At 33.8% G+C, this 19,610-nt stretch overlaps 3 protein-coding genes across 5 annotated transcripts in view; 2 read left to right on the forward strand and 1 right to left on the reverse strand.

The window, feature by feature from the left end:
* LOC149491026 (ras-related protein Rab-21-like) overlaps positions 1 to 19,610 on the reverse strand; it is a 61,385-nt gene that overhangs the window by 28,049 nt on the left and 13,726 nt on the right. The gene's annotated exons all lie outside the window — the stretch shown is intronic.
* LOC149491029 (LITAF domain-containing protein) lies at positions 60 to 3,479 on the forward strand. The gene is made up of 4 exons (XM_089697780.1): positions 60 to 237; positions 420 to 565; positions 2,320 to 2,473; positions 2,819 to 3,479. Exons 2-4 carry the CDS (start codon positions 427 to 429, stop codon positions 2,922 to 2,924), a joined length of 399 nt encoding a protein of 132 aa, XP_089553906.1. The 5' UTR covers positions 60 to 237; positions 420 to 426; the 3' UTR covers positions 2,925 to 3,479.
* On the forward strand, positions 6,561 to 15,393 carry bor (ATPase family AAA domain containing bor). Its single transcript, XM_089695869.1, has 10 exons — positions 6,561 to 6,875; positions 8,175 to 8,329; positions 8,638 to 8,750; positions 9,341 to 9,547; positions 10,308 to 10,465; positions 10,986 to 11,245; positions 11,965 to 12,088; positions 12,650 to 12,941; positions 13,246 to 13,444; positions 14,984 to 15,393. The coding sequence occupies exons 1-10, from the start codon at positions 6,689 to 6,691 to the stop codon at positions 15,137 to 15,139; spliced, it is 1,851 nt and encodes a 616-aa protein (XP_089551995.1). The 5' UTR covers positions 6,561 to 6,688; the 3' UTR covers positions 15,140 to 15,393.

Raw genomic sequence — 19,610 nt, forward strand, 5'->3', positions numbered from 1 at the left:
TTGATCTGTGGTCATTTCAACGTAATCTGTCGCTGTCATCTTTCATCTTTGTCTTTGTCAATTGTCATTTGTCAGAGTTCGTAAGTTTTTGTGGGGAGCAGGTAGCCAACTACCGACAGTGCAAAAATATCCACTTTAATTAATTTCTAATTTTGAAGCAACGTTGAATTTTTAACATTCAAACCGAAAATCCATTTTGAAACATTGTGTTTTTGTATATAGAGGATACCCATCTCTGTTAGTATATTGTTTTTATCGCACATTGTTAACTGTAAACAAGCGTGTTGTTACAAAACTGCTAACATCTGCGCTCGATTGGTTGATGGAATCATGCCTAAAAATAGCTAGTGGACTATATTGCATCACAAGAGGCGTAGAAATTAGATGCGCTTAGCTTTAATTAGTGTTTAATATTAAAGGTTCAAAATGGAGAAGAATGGAAATCCGCCGCCGTACGGATGGAGTAACGGCCACATGCAGGCTCCTCCCGCGGCTCCGCCGAGTTATTCGCAAGCTGTAGGGGGTGTGGGCCCTTCCAGCCCCTATACCCCACAATATCGAACTAGTAAGTACCCACGTAAAATAAATAGGTGACCTTAATTTTATTTATGGATATGACTAATAAATGTCCTTGTAACGAATTCGAATTTATAGTCGAAGTGAAGGTGACTGTTATATCGAAATAATTAATCTTGCTTTTGTCATATGTTTGGAAAATGCAAATAAATGACCCTATCTTGACATTTAATAATGGTCAAAAGGTCAATTTAGATTTATTTTTATATAAACTTTAATTGTTTGAACATTAATTTTACAGCTAATTGAGGGTAGTTTTATAATTTTACAGTGTTTTTACTCCTTGTTACTATGATAACACATAACATAGTTTTAACAGAAAATTAAGACCACTTAGGTAATATAGAAAATTTTCTATAGCATCATCATTGTACATCTAGTGTAATGTGGAAATAAATTTATTATTGAACAGTAACTTTAGGTTTAGACCATTCTCTTTTTATTCTCTCTCTGTCTACAACTTCAAAATAAGGGTAGGGTAGAATAGTCAACAATAGCACCAATTTTCAGTTTATAATGGGAACCTTACTAAACCAAAATCTTCCTACAAATATTAATGATTAGTACAATAAACTATGATATATAAAAAAGCTAGATACGTTACCCGCTCTCTATTCTGGCAAGAAAAAACTCAGCTAAGTGCCCGAGTTTCACTTAGTCACGCACCATTCAGCGTTGTGGCTGGACGTTCTTTTTATATTTTAATCGGCAGTTGTTATTACGAAGTACATGAGTGAGACATGTATTATGTCTCGTGCGTGAGAGTGAAAGAGAGAACAACTGTATTGGTGATAATGCGTTAGTAAGTAGGTATGTATTAATTACGCTGTTTTTTAGTGCAATGATGTTGGCGTATGCCGCGTCTACTAGTATAATAGGTCATTGACAATAAAGCTTAAAACCTCACCTTACAGAACCTTAAACCAATACAGAATATGCAAATGTAAACCTGAAAAAAATTGAATGAAACAAACAATTTTGGCTTCTAAATTTATTGATTTTAGTACTTTGTATTTTAAAAGATTTAATTTAAACATAAAATTATTCATTGCTTAATCAATAATAATTGTAAAAAATGGTTATTAACTTTAAAATATAAAAACAAAATATGTATTGTAATTAGTTACATAATTTTTTAATGTACTTAAATATATAGTTTCAAGAACTGTTGTGAATGCTGTGTACACCTGTTATTGATAAATGCATAATATTAATGAATTTATAATGATTATTGTATCAATGACAAATGTATATATTATTGTTGGTGTGCCATATAAATATTTAATATAAATAAATAAATGAATAAACAGGCCGCAGTCCACAACAGAACAAAAATACAATCATTTTATTAAACACTTTAAAAGAGCTACATTATTGAGTGTTAATGAGCCAACCAGCCGCATAGACCTGTCAAGGATCTTCCCTTTCATGATGAAAGAATTCCACCTTCCTTCCTCCACACATATTAAAGACATCATACCTTATAGGCGCTTAAATAAATATAACGACTATGGTTATGAGTTATGATAATCATAAAGTCGATTACGCCTACCTTTCAGATTCCTACATTGTATCTATTAATAAAATGTGATGTGTAATCCACTTCATATCGTACGTTCCACTTTACATCTACAGCCATCTTCCGTGCCTGATCACGGACTATAGTGCTAAATGAATAAAAAATATTTGTCTGTCACAACATCATCATTTTAGTGTGCCAATAATGCGGTTTGAATTCCACAGCAACAGAGCCCCAAATAGTGACGACTGTGGTGCCCCTGGGGCCTCAAGCGACGCACATGATATGCCCCAGTTGCCACGGAGAGATTAACACGGCGACGCAGACGAAACCGGGCCTCATTGCTTATATAGCTGGTTCTATTATATGCATTTTAGGGTAAGCAAAGTTCTGAACAAATAAGGCCTTTGTTAGAGCAATGTTGAATGATACTTGATAACTATGGATGCGATTTTAAAACTTCTTTCACCAATAGAAAGCTACATTTTTCCTGTGTCATCTAGGCTATATTTTGTTTAGGTTAACCCCAGATGATCCATGAATTAAGCATTTACATAGAATACAAATAACAATCATTCGCATTTGTTACTTTCTCAGAATATTAATGACAACATTTTCAACATAATATTGTGACGGCATTGCAATCGTCTTAGCATTATGATAAATATTATAGCTTACAGCTTTCCTCAATAAATGGGCTATCTTCAATTTGATTTGTTGCAGATTCTTCTGCGGTTGCTGTTTAATACCGTGCTGTATAGACAGTTGCATGGACGTGCATCACAAGTGCCCGAACTGCGGCGCCTATCTCGGACGGTATAGACGATAAGCATACAACCTAATTAATAACATTGACAATAATAACTGCCTTCCAGACTGATCTAGTGCAGACAAATGACTTACCCAGTATTTGTTTTTGTTGTTCTTTGTTAATAACGATTTCACAACGATGCTCAGTTATGATGACCGCATTGGTTTCAAGTTCTTTATTATTATTTTTTTTACTTTTGAAAAATTAACTTTAAATTCCAGGTGTCGGCAATATATTTTTCATATATAATCAGTGTTGTTATAAGTTGTTATTTCTTTGTCGAAAAGTAATAATAGAAATACGTAAGCCCAGTGAACGGCCTAAAAACAAGTTAGTCCATATAGTCCATTGGAAAGTTAAATTTTATAGGCCCAACCTTGCGTTTTTTAGAGGACGCTATTTTATTTTTTTGGTGTGTAGCTGGGATCTCCCCTACACATCAAAAAAATAAAATTGTGTCTTCTAAAAAACGCAACTCCAAATGTAACTTTTTAATGGACTAATAAGGAATCGGCACTATAATTGTCCGGTTGAACAATAGAAATTCTTAACAAATTTCTTATTAAGCAATATGACACGGGGTTGCCACATGGCGACATGCATTTATATCATCAGTAAATTTCGCATAAAAAAATGGTAGAATAGTTCTAAGGCGCCGATTCCCACTGGACTAAGTTCTGCTTATATGTTTGTATTGATAACTTATGTCTATTTTAATTAGATTTAACCGTCTTTACTATTACGTACAAACTAAATAGTAAGTTACATTTTGTATGGTATTGAATGAAATTCAGAATTCAGTAATCATAATATATAACTTGCAAATATACATGTAATTAGGGCAACTATAGTAAATTATAATACCATATCACAATAGGTATAAGTCATAATATGTAACAATTTAATGTCATTTATTCACATATAGGTCTAAGAATTTGTAGTTAGTCCATTTAAGTTACATGGATTGTCGCGTTTCTCAGAGGATGCAATTTTATTTGATGGGTGTGTTGTCCCGCGGCCGCCATCTTGAAAAAAGGATTTCAAGTTCTATCTCCTATTATCTAAATCCTTCAGAATATCTTATGGGACATTATTTGTTGTGAATGGAACTGCCTACAACTTTGTTTCTATTAAAAATGAAGTTATAAAACAAAAAGGAATCACTTTGAAATTTTTGAAACTTTGTCATACTTTATGACATAAAATTAAATTGGGCTAGATATTTCAACAATGATTTTTCGTTACCGTTTTTTATTAATTTATGAAAATTTTAAAGTGCGGTAAGTTTATTGGCTTCTTCAATCCACGTAAGAATCTAATAAAAATCATTTTTTTGTACCCAGTCATATCAATTATATAGTTGCAACATTTCTATGAGTATTGAAGGTTCCAATCTACTTCGGAGTACTATAAACCTTAGGTGTTTTTTATTGTGTCGTTTTTATAACGCAAGCGGAATACCTACCGCGGAGCGCAGCTAGTGCGTGATAAAATCTATTATTTTACACCTTTACAAAAACTTGTCTTAGTGTTAAGTAATTTTTCTAACAATCTCATAGTTTATAACTTATATTTTTACTTAGTTTTTAAGTTCGATCTATGTACTACTTAAATTAACTGCTTAAAACTGATTTACAAAAATATACTTACAAATTTGTTATAAGGTTTATTTTTGATGTTACATTTTTAAAACCATTAATGGTATTTACTACATCGCAAATGCATCATTGATTAAAACAGTGATTAAAGAAAACTATGCCGTTTTATTTATTCCTTACCTTGTTCGGTCTCAAAAATTTCGTGAGTCTTTACGATTTTGTTATGTTTTCGAGACTCTAGATTGAGTTATATTAAATTTTAAGTAAGAAAACCGATTGGTAAATTTATTTATTTAAATCAAACATCAAATCAATAACTTAGGTCATTAACATTATCAATGAAAATAAAAGATCACGAAATTGTGTTGTCTGTATATAATAGTGTTGTCTGTAATTTAATGTACTTACTGTATCATTTTTTAGGAATAAATGTTTTTCTATTCTATTCTATTCTATAAATGTTAATGACCTTACAATTATCTATAATTCTTCCATTTACAATATGACAAAATTTTTCATAGATTCGTACAGCCTACGAATATCAAAAATATATTCGTACCAAGTACAATTATAATATCCCTAGACAGTAGACTTTGTTGATGTGTGTACTAAGGACTGTAATAATTAATAATTATAAGGGTGCACTCACACACATCAGTCACCGTCAAGTCACCGATGACTGATCGGTGACGGTTCGTGTACGTATCCACAAACACCAGTCACCGTCATGTTGTCCGTCAGTCACGTCGCCGGTTTGACTGAATCATTGAACACATACATCAGGTTAGTCAGTGATTAGACGTGTGTCACGCTAGAGAACATGTAGCAATTGACGGTAGCACGACGCTGACTGAACTGAGACGTGACGGCACCGGGTGAGTGGGGATAAAAGTATGATACATGTATGGAAAGATTATTTGACGTGCCTGACCGGTGACGTCACTGATAGATTTCGTGCCGGCGACTGTCGTGTGGGAACAGAGTCATACTAGAACTATTGATACATATTTTTTTTTAATCCTGTCCGGTGACGTGCCGTGACGGTGACTGATGTGTGTGAGTGCACCCTTAATCTCCCTCTAAAGAATGCATAATCATTTGTGTAGCCAATAGCCATTAAATAGCGGTCATATAGTTTTTTTTTTATAACATTTTATGATTTGTCTTATGCTTTAGCCTCATTGAATGAACTGACTTCACACAATCCTTTAAACATATATATATTTTATATGTATATAACATTGTAAATTGTAATCATTCTACATATAAAAATAAGACACCCTGGTCCCTGGATAATCAAAGCAAATAATGAAGCGGTATTTTTTCGCCAACCATGTATTTTCCCAAAATCTGGGCCCTGGGGTGATTAGAATAAAATTATATGCCAGGTTTACATTATTCCAGTCCAGTACTGGATTGCATAGGTACTGGAAAAATGTAAACCCGCGGCCAATACTGATACCTAATTTAGGCACCGACCGAACTGCGCGCATCTACGTCCCTGAGCCTTCATTCGTGGCGAATTCTCTACTATAAAATCTTTATAAAATACTTGGTAGACTTCCCGGATGAATGGACCTGAGGAATGGACTATCTAACACCGAAAGTATTTTTTAAATCGGACCTGTAGTTCCTGAGATTAGCGCCTTCAATCAAACTCCAACAAAACAAGCTTTATAATATTAGTATAGATTTGGTAATGCGATCAAGTTTTTTGGCAATCGTAGTGGTTTAACCGGGCAAAAATATAGCACATTAATTTGCTCGCAAAAAATTTTGTGATCATTTACATTTATTTTTTTGGTCCCTCGACCCTCAGATACAATTTGAACTACAGTCGTGAATAAAACAGCTGGTACTATTATTTTTTTAGGTTTAATTTATTTTGGTGTTAAGTATATATTTTTGATAAAAGATCTTAGGGCTTAGGTGTGGACGTATCAAAGTATTTTCTGGTAAAAACACAAAATAATATTATGGTCTATACGTGGTCTATTCTAAGTTACGGTTGATCTGTGAATTTTGATATATTTTCTGTTCTACATATTATTCTCTGCTCTATGGTTCACTAGGTTGTCATTCGGTCATTCGTGCGGCAGCGTGCTTTAATTTGAAAACTACAAATTAGACCGATTTAACAATTGTTTCTAAGAGTTGTATGGATTAAGATACGTGTAAAATAAAATGTCGTGGTTATTTGGATATTCCAGACCGTCTCAGCCTCCACCTGAAGGACCCCCTCCTGATGGAGAGGCTGCGGTAGCTCCTCCAAATCTAACAAAAGCTGAGAAGAAAACCATGGAAGCCTATAGATTTGATTCTAGCGCCCTAGAAAGGGCTGCTCAAGCCGCTCGAGAGCTGGAACGGTCGAGTAAGTGCAGACATTACTTATCAGGCACATTTCAAAGTATTGCATAATGCGACCGCCTAACCTATCTTTCACATTTTAACTTTGATGGAATTAATAAATAAAACAAACGCTAATATAAAAATACTTTTTCGAGAAAGTCATTTTATGCATTCTACAAATTAAGTAGACTGTCTGAAAATGTATGATATTGAATATGAATTACTTATAAGAATACAAGTACTTACTTATTAAAACTTGAGTACTTTAATTAGGTCGGGTCACAAAAGTTGTTCTGAATATTCCCCTTTTGTTATCACTTATCATAGGTACCTTATTTTAAATGCATCTACCAATACATGACAACATGCAACCAAGCAGACAATATTTCTGATAACTCATTTATCATTACTGAATCATGGTCATTAGAAAAAAAGAAAGAAAGAAATAATTTATTTGTGCACCAACTTAAAACTAAAAAGTACAAAAATGAGGTTAAAATAAAAAAAAAATCATTAATTATTCTATGAATATAATATATTCAGGCATTGTAATACATATTAATAAAAAATGTTGATCATTCTTCACTTGTATTCATTACCTATAAATACAAAAAATATTGTAGTCTTAAAACTACCATGGATAGTCTGGTGCAATCCACTGTAGATAATGTTATGAAAAAAATTGGTTGTTTGTAAAGTAGGTTTACAATCGAGATGTTTACGTGATAACGTCTTATTGGTGGCAGCGCTCGAGATGAGACGGGAGATCGGTCCGTCTCTCTCTCGTTATACCTGCGATCGCGCTCGTGAGGTTTGGTGTGACACAAGTTTCTGAATATGTCACCCGACTAAAACGATTTTAAAAACGTTATCACGTCAAAAATTAATGAAATGCTTATATAGCTGCTACTATGGCAAAGCTCAGCTCTGTTGCCTATGCTCTTAGGAGGATTAGTTATCTTATAGATCCAGATACTACACGATGTGTACTTACCACTGTTACTTCCATAGTAGTAAGTAGTCTTATACAGGGTGTAATTGTTAAGTGTGCACAGGCGATTATTCCGTAATCATTGCACATATCAAAAAACTTAAAAACTGATATTGAAAGCCCTATACCTAATGAGTAAAATTACAATAATAACTTTTAAAAAATGAAACGGGAAATATCCAAAAAAGTTACACTAAACACTCCCATCCTCTACACACATTTCATCCAAGTTATGAGTATTATTTAACAAGATGTTACCATCAACAAAAGTAACTACAGAGGGAACATAAAAGAGTGTCCAGGAATAATCACATTTATAATTTTGTTCAGAACATTCCAAGGAAGCACTTGAACTAAGCAAGCTGCAAGAAGCCACTCGGCAGCAAGAACAAATGGCCAAGATAAAGGAATATGAGGCTGCCATAGAACAAGCCAAGGTGGAGCAGAGGAGGATTGACCATGAGGAGAGAAGAAAGACATTGCAAGTAAGTTTTTCAAATTTATGTGTATCTTCTTTCATCTTTATTGTATTTCTATCTTTCTTTCTTCTTTCTTTCTTTCTTTTCTTTCTATAAAATCTTATATGCTTATTGATCCATTGAGTTTTTTATTTGTTAGTGTAAATTTTATTAAGATTTTATTTCATAAGAGCCTGCTCCTGTTAATAAATGTGACATTAAAAGAAGAATGATTAAAGTTGGTTTAGCTGATCCGTAATGCCATGACCAGGGAAACATGGATTTATTTTTATATTTGGATATATCTAATACTGGTTTTATTATTTATATTTTAGGAAGAAACAAAACAGCATCAAATTCGCGCCCAGTACCAAGATCAGCTGTCAAAGAAGCGTTATGAGGAACAATTGGTACAACAGCAGAGATCTCAAGAAGAAATATTGAGGAAGTGAGTTATCACAAGTATTCCACTATAATGTTATCCCAAATAAAAATCCCTTATCTCCACCTTTTATCTGTAACTACAAAATTCATAGCATAATATACCATATTTCCTTTCTTATGCAAATGGTTTTTTTCTGCTATACATTTTTTTGTATTTTTCATTTATTTTCCACAAATTTTTCATTGGTCAATAAAGAAGTCTAAATAAATACATAAACACACGACAAAATAACATGTGCGTTTTTTTTATTACTTGAAAACTCACATATTAATGCTTAACTATCCAGTTTTTTTATTATGTGTTATTAAATCTGTGCCTACCAATATAATGTTTAGATATGTCAGCAATATTTGTGTAACCATATTAGGATGCGAAACCGATCTGCGAATCTTAACATGGCATACAGCAGCCAGTCGCTAACCAACCAACCAAATGTAATCACGTCAATAATCAATGTAATATCATCTACACATAAAAAAATATATATTCTTCTAATTGCCTTTTCTTTCTGCAACAACCAGCAACGAAATAGGCAAATTGGTGACCCCGACTAGGCAAAAGTCTGTTTTAAACCTTGTTTTGTTTGTGGCCAGACAAGAAGAGAGTGTAGCGAAACAAGAGGCCCTCCGCCGCGCGACCATAGAGCACGAAATGGAGTTGCGCGAAAAGAACAAACTCAAGGCCATAGAGGCAGAGGCCAGGGCGAGGGCGAAGGCCGACAGAGAGAACAGAGACATCAACCTGGAGCAGATCAGACTGAAGGCCACGGAGAACAGGACTACCATTTTGGAGAGCATACAGTATGTATTTGGTTTCATTTAGTGATTTTTATTCATATTTGCATTCCTCTTTATTTTAAATGAAATTTAGCACTAATACTGGATTATGTATGAATAATTTCAAGTGTCACACTTACACTTACACAACTTAGTTACAAACTAGCTTTCTGCCCGCGGCTTCGCCCGCTTTGTCTAAAACATAATAAATGACATATGTACTAAAACCTTCCTCTTGAATCACTCTTATCTATTAAAAAAAACCGCATCAAAATCCGTTGCGTAGTTTTAAAGATTTAAACATACATAGGGACAGAGAAAGCGACTTTGTATTTATTTGTGTTATTAGTAATTAAATTATATTATTTGTAATGGTTTTGTATTCTTTTTCTTTTTAAAATTTATCTACTTTTTATTTCATTTGGAAACCCACATAATTCAATTAATTGTGCCGCCCGCCTTTTATCTATGTAGTAGCTGTTCCCCGCGGTTTCACCCGCATTGCTCCGCTCCTGTTGGTCTTAGCCTGATGATATATAGCCTATGCCCTATAGCCTTCCTCGATAAAGGGGCTATCTGACACCGAAATCATTTTTCAAATCGGACCAGTAGTTCCCAAGATTATAGCGAGTTCAAACAAACAAACTCTTCAGCTTTATAACATTAGTATAGATTTACAAAAACCGCATCAAAATCCTTTGCATAGTTTTATAGATTCAAGCATACATAGGGCACACACTTATTGCGACTTATAGTGTTACTCATAAACACTTGAAACATGCAGAACGGCTGGGAGCGTAATAGGCGCGGGGGTGAATGCCCTCCTAACTGACTGGGACAAGACACTGGCCGCGGCCGGGGGACTGTCCCTACTGGCGCTGGGGGTGTATGCCGCTAAGGGGGCTACTTCGGTCACCGCTAGGTTCATTGAGGCTAGGATTGGTGAGTGTATACATGATTAACATACCAGCCCCCCTAGACAAGTGGCTTTCTATTAGCGTAAAGTTCAATAGAATAGATTATGAATGTATGAGATTGACGTAATCAAACGTCGTCGTCGTCGTAATCAAACGTAAACGTAAACAAACGTTGTCTAGGGGGGCAGTATAGGTCGCGTCATGTAAAAAGAACGCTGACGGTTAAGCTGCGCATTGGCGATTTATTGGTCTATTTGGTGTTATGGTATAAGAAAAACAAATATGTAGTTGCGAGGCCACGACTCGAGAGCCTACTTCAAAAATAAAATAAGCAGCAAATAACTTTCGTGCTATATATATACGTAACTAACAGATGTCAGATTGTCGATCGTCAGATGATTCTTACTTATTTGAAAGCCTTTCAGATAATTTGGTTCAATTCTAACCATTTGAAGGTGGTTAAGTTTAACAAAAAATAATTTTAAAGTGTAGCATTATATCTGTGATCTAAAGATTGAATTATCGAATAATATAAATCGATATAGGCAAGCCAACACTCGTGAACGAGACATCCCGGTTCTCGCTACTAGAAGCGGCGAAGCACCCGATACTGAGCGCTTCCAAAGCCGTGGCGCGTTTTCGGAAACCAGCCGACGCACTATCCGGAGTAGTACTGGCACCGAACCTGGAACGACGACTGAGAGATATCGCCATAGCAACGAAGAATACGCGCCTAAATCGCGGCTTTTATAGGAATCTGCTGATGTATGGACCGCCTGGGACGGGCAAAACGCTGTTCTCGAAGGTTCGTTTTTACACGCTTTATATTAGCTTCACCTGTATGTTTGTTTGTAACCGACTTCTTTGGGCGCGATTTTGACCCACTTTAAACGGCCAGATTTCGTTCAAACTTTGTAGATTTATTGAGGACCGATGACAATACACTAATTTGATAAAATTTTCTATTTTTTAGTTCGGTTTTCTATAAGCGTGTTTTTTAGTTTTTTTAAACATTATTATTTATTAATTCGATCTCTTATATTCTCTCTCTGCGTCTTATATCTTAGAAGTTTAAAAAAGGAAAAAATCAAGAGTCACACATTTGCGTCATATATTTTAATCAAACAGAACTTAAACAAATCATCAAATGTTATTTTTATTTCTTATTCCTTTGTGACGTGCTCAGCGTGTCTGGCTTCAGTGTACTCGATAACTATTTGACACAAAATATCAATCATCAACAATCAGCCCATGATGTCCTGATTTTAGTGGTGGTATGACTTGTAGTATCATAGTATGTAGTTAATATTATCAAATTGTATATCATTTTTGTTACTTTTTGTATATAAGATTATTATGTAAAAATAACCACCTAATATTTTGTTTATAATTCAAAACCGTTTACGTACACAAATGTAATAAATTCAAATATATTGATGTACCAAACAATAATTATGTATTCCTTATGTGATTTTGTCTCGTGAGAATATGTATTCAATATAAAATGAATAAATTTGATTATAGAAATTGGCGAAACATTCGGGCATGGAGTACGCTATAATGACGGGCGGTGACGTCGCTCCGATGGGCAAAGATGCAGTTGCGGCCATTCACAAAGTATTCGACTGGGCCAACACTAGCAGAAAAGGTATAGTTAAATTGATAATTCACTAGAGGTCCGCCCCGGCTTCGCCCGTGGTACATATTTCGCAATAAAAGGTAGCCTATGTCCTTTCTCGGGTATCAATATATCTCCATACCAAATTTCATGCAAATTGGTTCAGTAGTTTAGGCGTGATTGAGTAACAGACAGACAGACAGAGTTACTTTCACATTTATAATATTAGTATGGATTACTAAGCTATTAGGACTTTATATTTAGCATTGTAAATATAAAAGTAATTACGTTGTTACAATAGTTGTTGTTTTATATTTTCAAACTGATAACTCTATACTAATAAAATTAAACAAAAAGTAAGGGATGGGATGGGATTATTAGGTATGGAAGTATTCCTATTAGAAAAAAAAATTAGACACAGTTTTCAGCATATTTCTTACTATTTCAATTTTAAACCTATAAAGAAATTATAATGAAATGCAAAAATGTGTTTGTTTTTCTATGACGATGCAACGGAGCGACCTTATGTTAAGAGTTTCGTGTCCGAAAGTACGTAGAAGTTTTAGTAGACAGTGACACATTACTTTACAGGTGTGCTTCTATTCATTGACGAGGCGGACGCGTTCCTCCGCAAGCGTTCCTCAGAGCACATAAGCGAAGACCTCCGTGCGGCTCTCAACGCGTTCCTCTACAGAACATCAGACCAAAGCAGCAGGATCATGCTAGTGTTAGCCTCTAACACCCCGCAGCAATTCGACTCGGCTATCAATGATAGGCTCGATAAGATGATCGAGTTTGGTCTGCCCGGATTAGAAGAAAGGGAACGCTTGATTAGGCTCTACTTTGACAAGTTCGTGCTGATCCCCGCGTCGGAGGGCAAGAGGTGAGGATTTAGTTGATTAAGTTGTTTTTGCTCTAACTAAGTTTTAAAAATTATTATCAGCTAGTAAGGTACTTACCGATAAAAGTTATTCCATTGCACTTTTCCGTATTATTTGTATTATTTGTGCAATATCGTAACACACACGAAGGCATATTTGATGCGTTTCACTTTAAAACAAATAAAAAATGAGCGTGCAGTTACGCCATATGGCGTATGTTGAGAACATAAGTGATGTAGGCGGTGTCGTCTCCATATGTATATCTCAATGGTTTATTTAGAGTGTGTTTGTTTGCAATTCGCGCAGGCGGCTGAGCGTGGAGCAGTTCGACTACAGCGCGCTGTGCTCCACGCTGGCGGCGCGCACGGCGGGCATGTCGGGCCGCGCGCTGTCCAAGCTGGGCGTGGCGTGGCAGGCGGCGGCCTACGCGTCCGACGACGGACGGCTCACCGAGCGCATGTGCATCGCCATCTGCGACGACGCGGTGGCCGACCACCGCCAGAAGGTATACCATTATCTATATACTAGCCGCTCCGCGCGGTTTCACCCCCGTGGCTCCACTCCTGTTGGTCGTAGCGTGATGGTATATAGCCAGCCTTCCTCGATAAATGAGCTATCTAACACCGTAAGAATTTTTCAAATCGGACCAGTATTTCCCGAGATTAGCGCGTTCAAACAAACAAACTCTTCAGCTTTATAATATTAGTATAGATATAAAACTCAAAGGTGACTGATATAGTGATCTATCAACGCACAGCCCAAACCACTGGACGGATCGAGCTTAAATTTGGCATGCAGGTAGATATTAGGACGGAGGCGTCCCCTAAGAAAGGGTTTTGATCAATTCCACCCCCAAGGGGATAAATTAATAGCGGATGAAAATTTGTATCATGTTTATTTATCTTTTCCACGCAGGCGAAGCTGCGGGCAATTTGTAAAATAAAATTGTAAAACTGACATGATTTAAAAGAGCAACTATGGAGCTTCTTGCCGGTTCTTCTCCGTAGATACTGCTTTCCGAATCGGTGGTAAATGTTAAAAATATGTAATGACGTTTCAAAAGTGCTTCTTTATGAAGTCTAATTGAATAAATAAATGTTTGAGTTTGAGTTTGATATCGTACCGCAATTCGCAACACAAATGTCACTTGGAAAAAGGCAGTCTCGAGTCACGAGGAAATAATAGGCTAAACTTTTTGAGAAGGGCGGTCCAGATAGATCTCTAAAGTTGCAGTGAAATAAGATTTTAAAGAAAGGAGGTAGAGTGGCGATGTCGCTAGATTGTTATTTTCAAGAACGAGACTCCCTGAGAAAACCTTGCAGTTCATGCTCACAAGGCGGTTAACATGGGGTCGTCAGTAGTGAGGTATGTATATACATACACGACGACACGCAGCCGGGTCACGGGTATGTTGCTCGCCACTTCTAAGTCCAGCGCACTTAACCACACCCCGGACACTCCATACAAAATTATCGTTTTGACAGTCACACTGTAGAGACTGCAAATGTGTGTGACGGCACATTTTTGACTAGCGTAAAAAAAAATTCGCGTTTTTCTGATGAAATACATCCGTAAACAGCACAATATCTAACCATTTTCTACGAAAAACGATAATCACAAATCCAAAATAGTAAAATTACTTTAAGTCAATTTGATTAATGTTGTCAATCTTCGTTGCGTATCGTCCTTGTAGAAAAATGTGGACCATTTTTAGACTGATCGTGCGGGGTGAGGTAAGTGTTTAATTTTGGCGGGAGGCGGAGAGTGTCCGTTCTGTAGCGTTTAGCTACTATTATGTATTCTGTGACTTAAGTATGGCCTCGTTCGTACCTTGTATGTATACATACATATATGAGCATAGCTTGATAAACTTTCACATTTATTATATTAGTACCCTGTACCGTAAGATAAGATACGCACTAACGTAAACTTTATTTGCGTGATGTATATACATGATGAATGTAATAATGTTGAACAATGCGTGTGTGTACTGATGACAAAAGCAATATGTCGATATTAATATTTAATATCCCGAAAATTTCAGATGGAATGGCTATCCGCTGAGGAGAAATCTCGCAGCATGATGCCGTATCTACTTGACTTGCCGCCTCTAGATACAACGGATGAACCAAAAAAAGCCACAATCAAGGAGTTGCCAGAGAATAAGCGATCAAAGAAAGACGTCGACCAGGACAAGTGACCACAGATAAAAAATACAACCATAGACTGTGATAGAACTTTCGACTTCACTGTTACCAGACCAAAAAAGTTTATCACGCTCACAGATAGTCATATGATAGTGTTGAGGACGTTGGCTACCCGTGTTAACAAATAAGTTCCATAGATTATAGGTGGTGTTTAGCGCAATTGGTTCTATGTTATTGTTGTTTGGTTACACTTTTTTTTTTCACCGGTCTTATGTAAAACTAGCAAATTAATACATATATATTTATAAAGCATTTGAATGCCATAAAAACAAAAATATCAAATTCAAATGAATACATGGTGTGTTTGTATAAGACCAATGTCATAAAACGTAATGCAGCTAAATGCATGGTGATGATATTTGTTCCAAAATCACCATTCATAAAACTATTTAAATTTAAATTCTATATTGAATTTAAATATGCTTACATTCGTTTTATGACTACATTACTTGGCACTAATGTCAAATATTTTTTTCAGTTCGCGTTAGTGCCAAGTTACTGAGGAATTAAGTGATGCCAATAGAAATGTCTCTATTATAGAATATTAAAACTACATTTATGAAACGTGTTATTCAAATCTATAGCAATAATTGTTGTACAAAGGCATTTAGAATGAACAGTGGGAATCACTGCCACTAAGTTTTTGATACATTTATAGAGCATTTCTCTTTACTGCGTATAAACGCACACTAGAAACTGTGAATATTATGCAACCACTTTGGCTTTTAGACTGTAGCCTTAAGTACGAAGTTTATGTATTTGCTTATAAAATTTCACTATTACTGTGTGAGTGTATCGAATATGTAAGGAAAATATGTGCTTTTAATATTTATAAATATAAGGTATGATTCTTGAATGAATCTTGTGGATACCCATGCTCTTGGGTAATTATTGCCAATTATAAATTTTACATGTGACTAGTAATTGTACCGGGTTTTCGTTGTTCTGCCTTAGTCTTATCACTTGGGGATGTGAAAAAGATATTAAAAGTACAATATATATGTTATATTACATGTGTATAATGTTTTGTGTAAACCATCTCTACAACTAATGAAAAAAATATATTTATAGATTCATATAAATGTGAAAATAACTTAAATTACTGATGTAACGTATAAAGTGCAACTTAAGTGTATCCCTAATATGTTGCATGCTGTTTAAAATTCGGTATTGTTGTGAATTGCAAAAGCATTATGCTATTTATACTATGTTATTTTAAATGAATTTTGTTAAGGCTGTAGAAATTTAGATTGTAGCGATAATATATATAGTTGAGGGATTATTCGATTTGGTGGTTTTATGAATCCTGCGCGAACTTCAGTGGTTAATTATCTTTACAATACTGCGAAAAAATATTACATGTTATTCAATATATTGGATGAAAAATATGTATACATGTTAAGCAGTGATATAACATTCTTTTTATATCAATCATAAATTGGTCGTTTTGTATTTTACTTTTTATGTTATTATTTTTGCATGTTACATTTGGCGACAGCCGAATTCAAATTTCATGTTTTAATATTCAAAAAAAAAATAATCGTTAATAATATAATAGGTAAGAACAAATAAAATCATATTATGCTTTAAGGAGACCATTATCAAAAATTCACATGATGTATTTCTGTTTGAAGTAAATATATATTTTATATATTATATGATTATTCTGTACGACTTTATGATAAGTTTTGGTAAAAGTCGGGGTACGTTATTTTGTTATAGTGTTCGGATTGCTATTCAGTAGAAATAAATAAAATATTGTTATCACGTATTGTTGTTTTATTTTTATTGATTTTTTTGCGAATGTTGTTTAAATATATTGCAATCAATTGTTGTGCATGCGATTGTATTGGCAAAGCGAGTGTGTTGTTGAAAAATTGTTTACATAAATGTAAAATTGAAGGAAGAGATACCGATATTTATGAATTTTTATAATGAATTTTAACTCAAGAACTACATAACCGAGTTAAAAACTTAACACAAGTATCTCTGAGGCACAAAGGTTACATATTTTTAGTTTTTATTCTGGTTAAAGAGGGATGAAGCTATACCGAGCTGTATTAGAAAGAGTTTGGTAGAGATTGAAAAAAATGTCGGTCTGGTAAGCGCTTAATTATTTAAAGTACATTGCTATCCATAGTTTAACGGTGTATGTGGCATTTTGCTCAGCGAAACGATATATCCATTTTTAATTGCATCTGCGAAATTATCTTTTTAGTTTTAAATTAAAATTTTATATGTATCGCTATCGTATTCGTTTTTATTTAGTTCGAAACAAAGTCGCTTCCCGTTAGTATCTCCCTATCTATGCTTAGTTCTTAAAAACTACGCAAGGGATTTTTTGATCCGGGTTTTATAGTAGATATAGTGATATAGGAACATTCTAATAATTCTTTTTTAGTTTTAGACAATGCGGACGTATCCGCAGACGGAAAGTTAGTATACAAATAAAATAACGAATTTTTAACAAAACCTTTATTACATTTAATAATTAATGTTACAATATAATCATTACAATAAATTCAAATTGAAATAACACAATTCCTTGTTAAAGCGTAGTGTAGATATTAAATAATATTCCACGGAGTTTACGAACATCTACATAATATAACATAATTTAAAGCTTTTCACACACGAGTCTCCATTAAAAAAAAAATAATATGACATAATATGTAATATGAAGTTATAATATATTGTAGATTATGGCAAAAAATTACCGCAAATGCCGGTTAAATATTTTTTTTAAGTTTTCAGCTTTTTAATATTAGTAAGTATAGATAATATTTTGAATAACACAATGCTATGCGATTAAATTAAATTTAAATATTAAATGATTATTAAATGAATATAAACTACTGCATGTTCGAAACATATGACTCGTGTGTGAAGTCCTAAGAAATTATACAAAAAAGACTAGTAAATACTAAATATAATTTATAAGGCTGTGGTCTAAACATTAATTAATCTTAACCGATACTAAAATGAAAGTATTAAAACAATACTATGTAAAACAAATGTTAGTTTAATTACAAATTAAATAAATAGACCACAGCTTAAAATTGAGATACATAATCACCAACATTATATTTTATAAGTTATACATAAATATACTTAATTATTAACAAAACTAAGGTTAAACTATCTAGTATGTACGCTACTATGTGATTAATTTTGAATTTATTTAATAGTGATGCAAGATAATTGATTAAAAATAAATTATCTTTTAAGATATGTGGTAAACAATTTCTACGACACTTAATGCATAAATAATTAATTAATGCCGACTATTAATTATTAATTAAAACATAGTAAAAATGGCAAATGTAATATGTATCTGCAAATTAAAAAGCCATTTGCACTAATGAGTCGTAAATTAATCAGATGCGAGTGTTTCAAGCTTAAAAATCGAACAGGCAGAAAAATAATGTTGTCAAAAAATTTCCCAATATTTAATAATATCTAATATCTATATTAGATATTTTTTAACATCGTGAAAATCTAAAATGCGTTATTGATGAATGATAGTCTAATTAAATATCTGTAAACGATTCTGAATTGTTTAAAAATTATAATAAAGAACAACATTTATAGTTACTCTCAATAGCACAATCTAAATAGGAAATTTTCTTTCAGGCATTTATATTCTATATACCCTAGAAGAAATATCATAAAAAGAAATGCGTTGCTTTACTTGATAAAATTATGTCAGTAAAATAGGCACTAAAGAATGAGCAAATACGATAAAAAATTAAACGTTATTATAATATGTACCTATATCCGATGTTATAGGTATTATAATAACGTTAATAACTCTCTCCTATGTTTATAAAGAAAAGAATGACTTGAATAGAAAATGTTGACATAATTATTGTTTTTTAAGCGAACATTTTATTAATAGATAACATCAATAATCAATACTTACAATATTTAAATGAATCTCAAATTTCATCACCCTTTTTATACAGAATACTACAATACAAGATATTTTAACTTTACCACACGATGTTATAATTTAATAATAATAAAAAAAAATAATAAAAATTTGTTCCCCATAAGAATATTCAAAAAGCTAAATTTCCATCTCAATAAAATTAAAATAGCCGATGTTGAAACAGAAACAACCATCGAAAGTTCTTCCAAAATTTGATATTTAAAATCTTAAACATCAATTATTATAGTAGGGGAGCCCAGGATGCTAAATGTGGATTTACTCGAGCGTCACGGGAACCTATTAGAATTGGTAGATTAGACCATAGCGAGAAAAAAAGGTCCTATAATGTTTTCACTTTTAGCGGTGGGGAAGGGTTTTTTGATTTTTTTTAATTTAAAAAAGAAAAAAATTGGCTTGGAAATACTCAAGCGCGTTAGATATTGATATTTTGCATGCTCCAGGACGTCACTGAAAAAAAGTATACGTTAATCTGACGATTTAAGTGGCGATTTAATCGCTATGAAGAAAGGGTA

The sequence above is a fragment of the Colias philodice genome, chromosome 1, assembly GCF_061535455.1.
Source record: "Colias philodice isolate Cphi_HAF_F1 chromosome 1, ilColPhil1 Martin Lab GWU primary, whole genome shotgun sequence".
NCBI lineage: Eukaryota > Metazoa > Arthropoda > Insecta > Lepidoptera > Pieridae > Colias > Colias philodice.

Excerpts from the sequence above, each read along its gene's own strand:
- LOC149491029 (XM_089697780.1), top strand. The coding sequence starts at position 427 with ATGGAGAAGAATGGAAATCCGCCGCCGTACGGATGGAGTAACGGCCAC. Across the intron at positions 566-2,319 it reads TACCCCACAATATCGAACTA|CAACAGAGCCCCAAATAGTG; the intron begins GTAAGTACCCAC and ends TGAATTCCACAG. Across the intron at positions 2,474-2,818 it reads TCTATTATATGCATTTTAGG|ATTCTTCTGCGGTTGCTGTT; the intron begins GTAAGCAAAGTT and ends GATTTGTTGCAG.
- bor (XM_089695869.1), top strand. The coding sequence starts at position 6,689 with ATGTCGTGGTTATTTGGATATTCCAGACCGTCTCAGCCTCCACCTGAA. Across the intron at positions 8,751-9,340 it reads CAAGAAGAAATATTGAGGAA|ACAAGAAGAGAGTGTAGCGA; the intron begins GTGAGTTATCAC and ends GTTTGTGGCCAG. Across the intron at positions 13,445-14,983 it reads TGGCCGACCACCGCCAGAAG|ATGGAATGGCTATCCGCTGA; the intron begins GTATACCATTAT and ends CGAAAATTTCAG.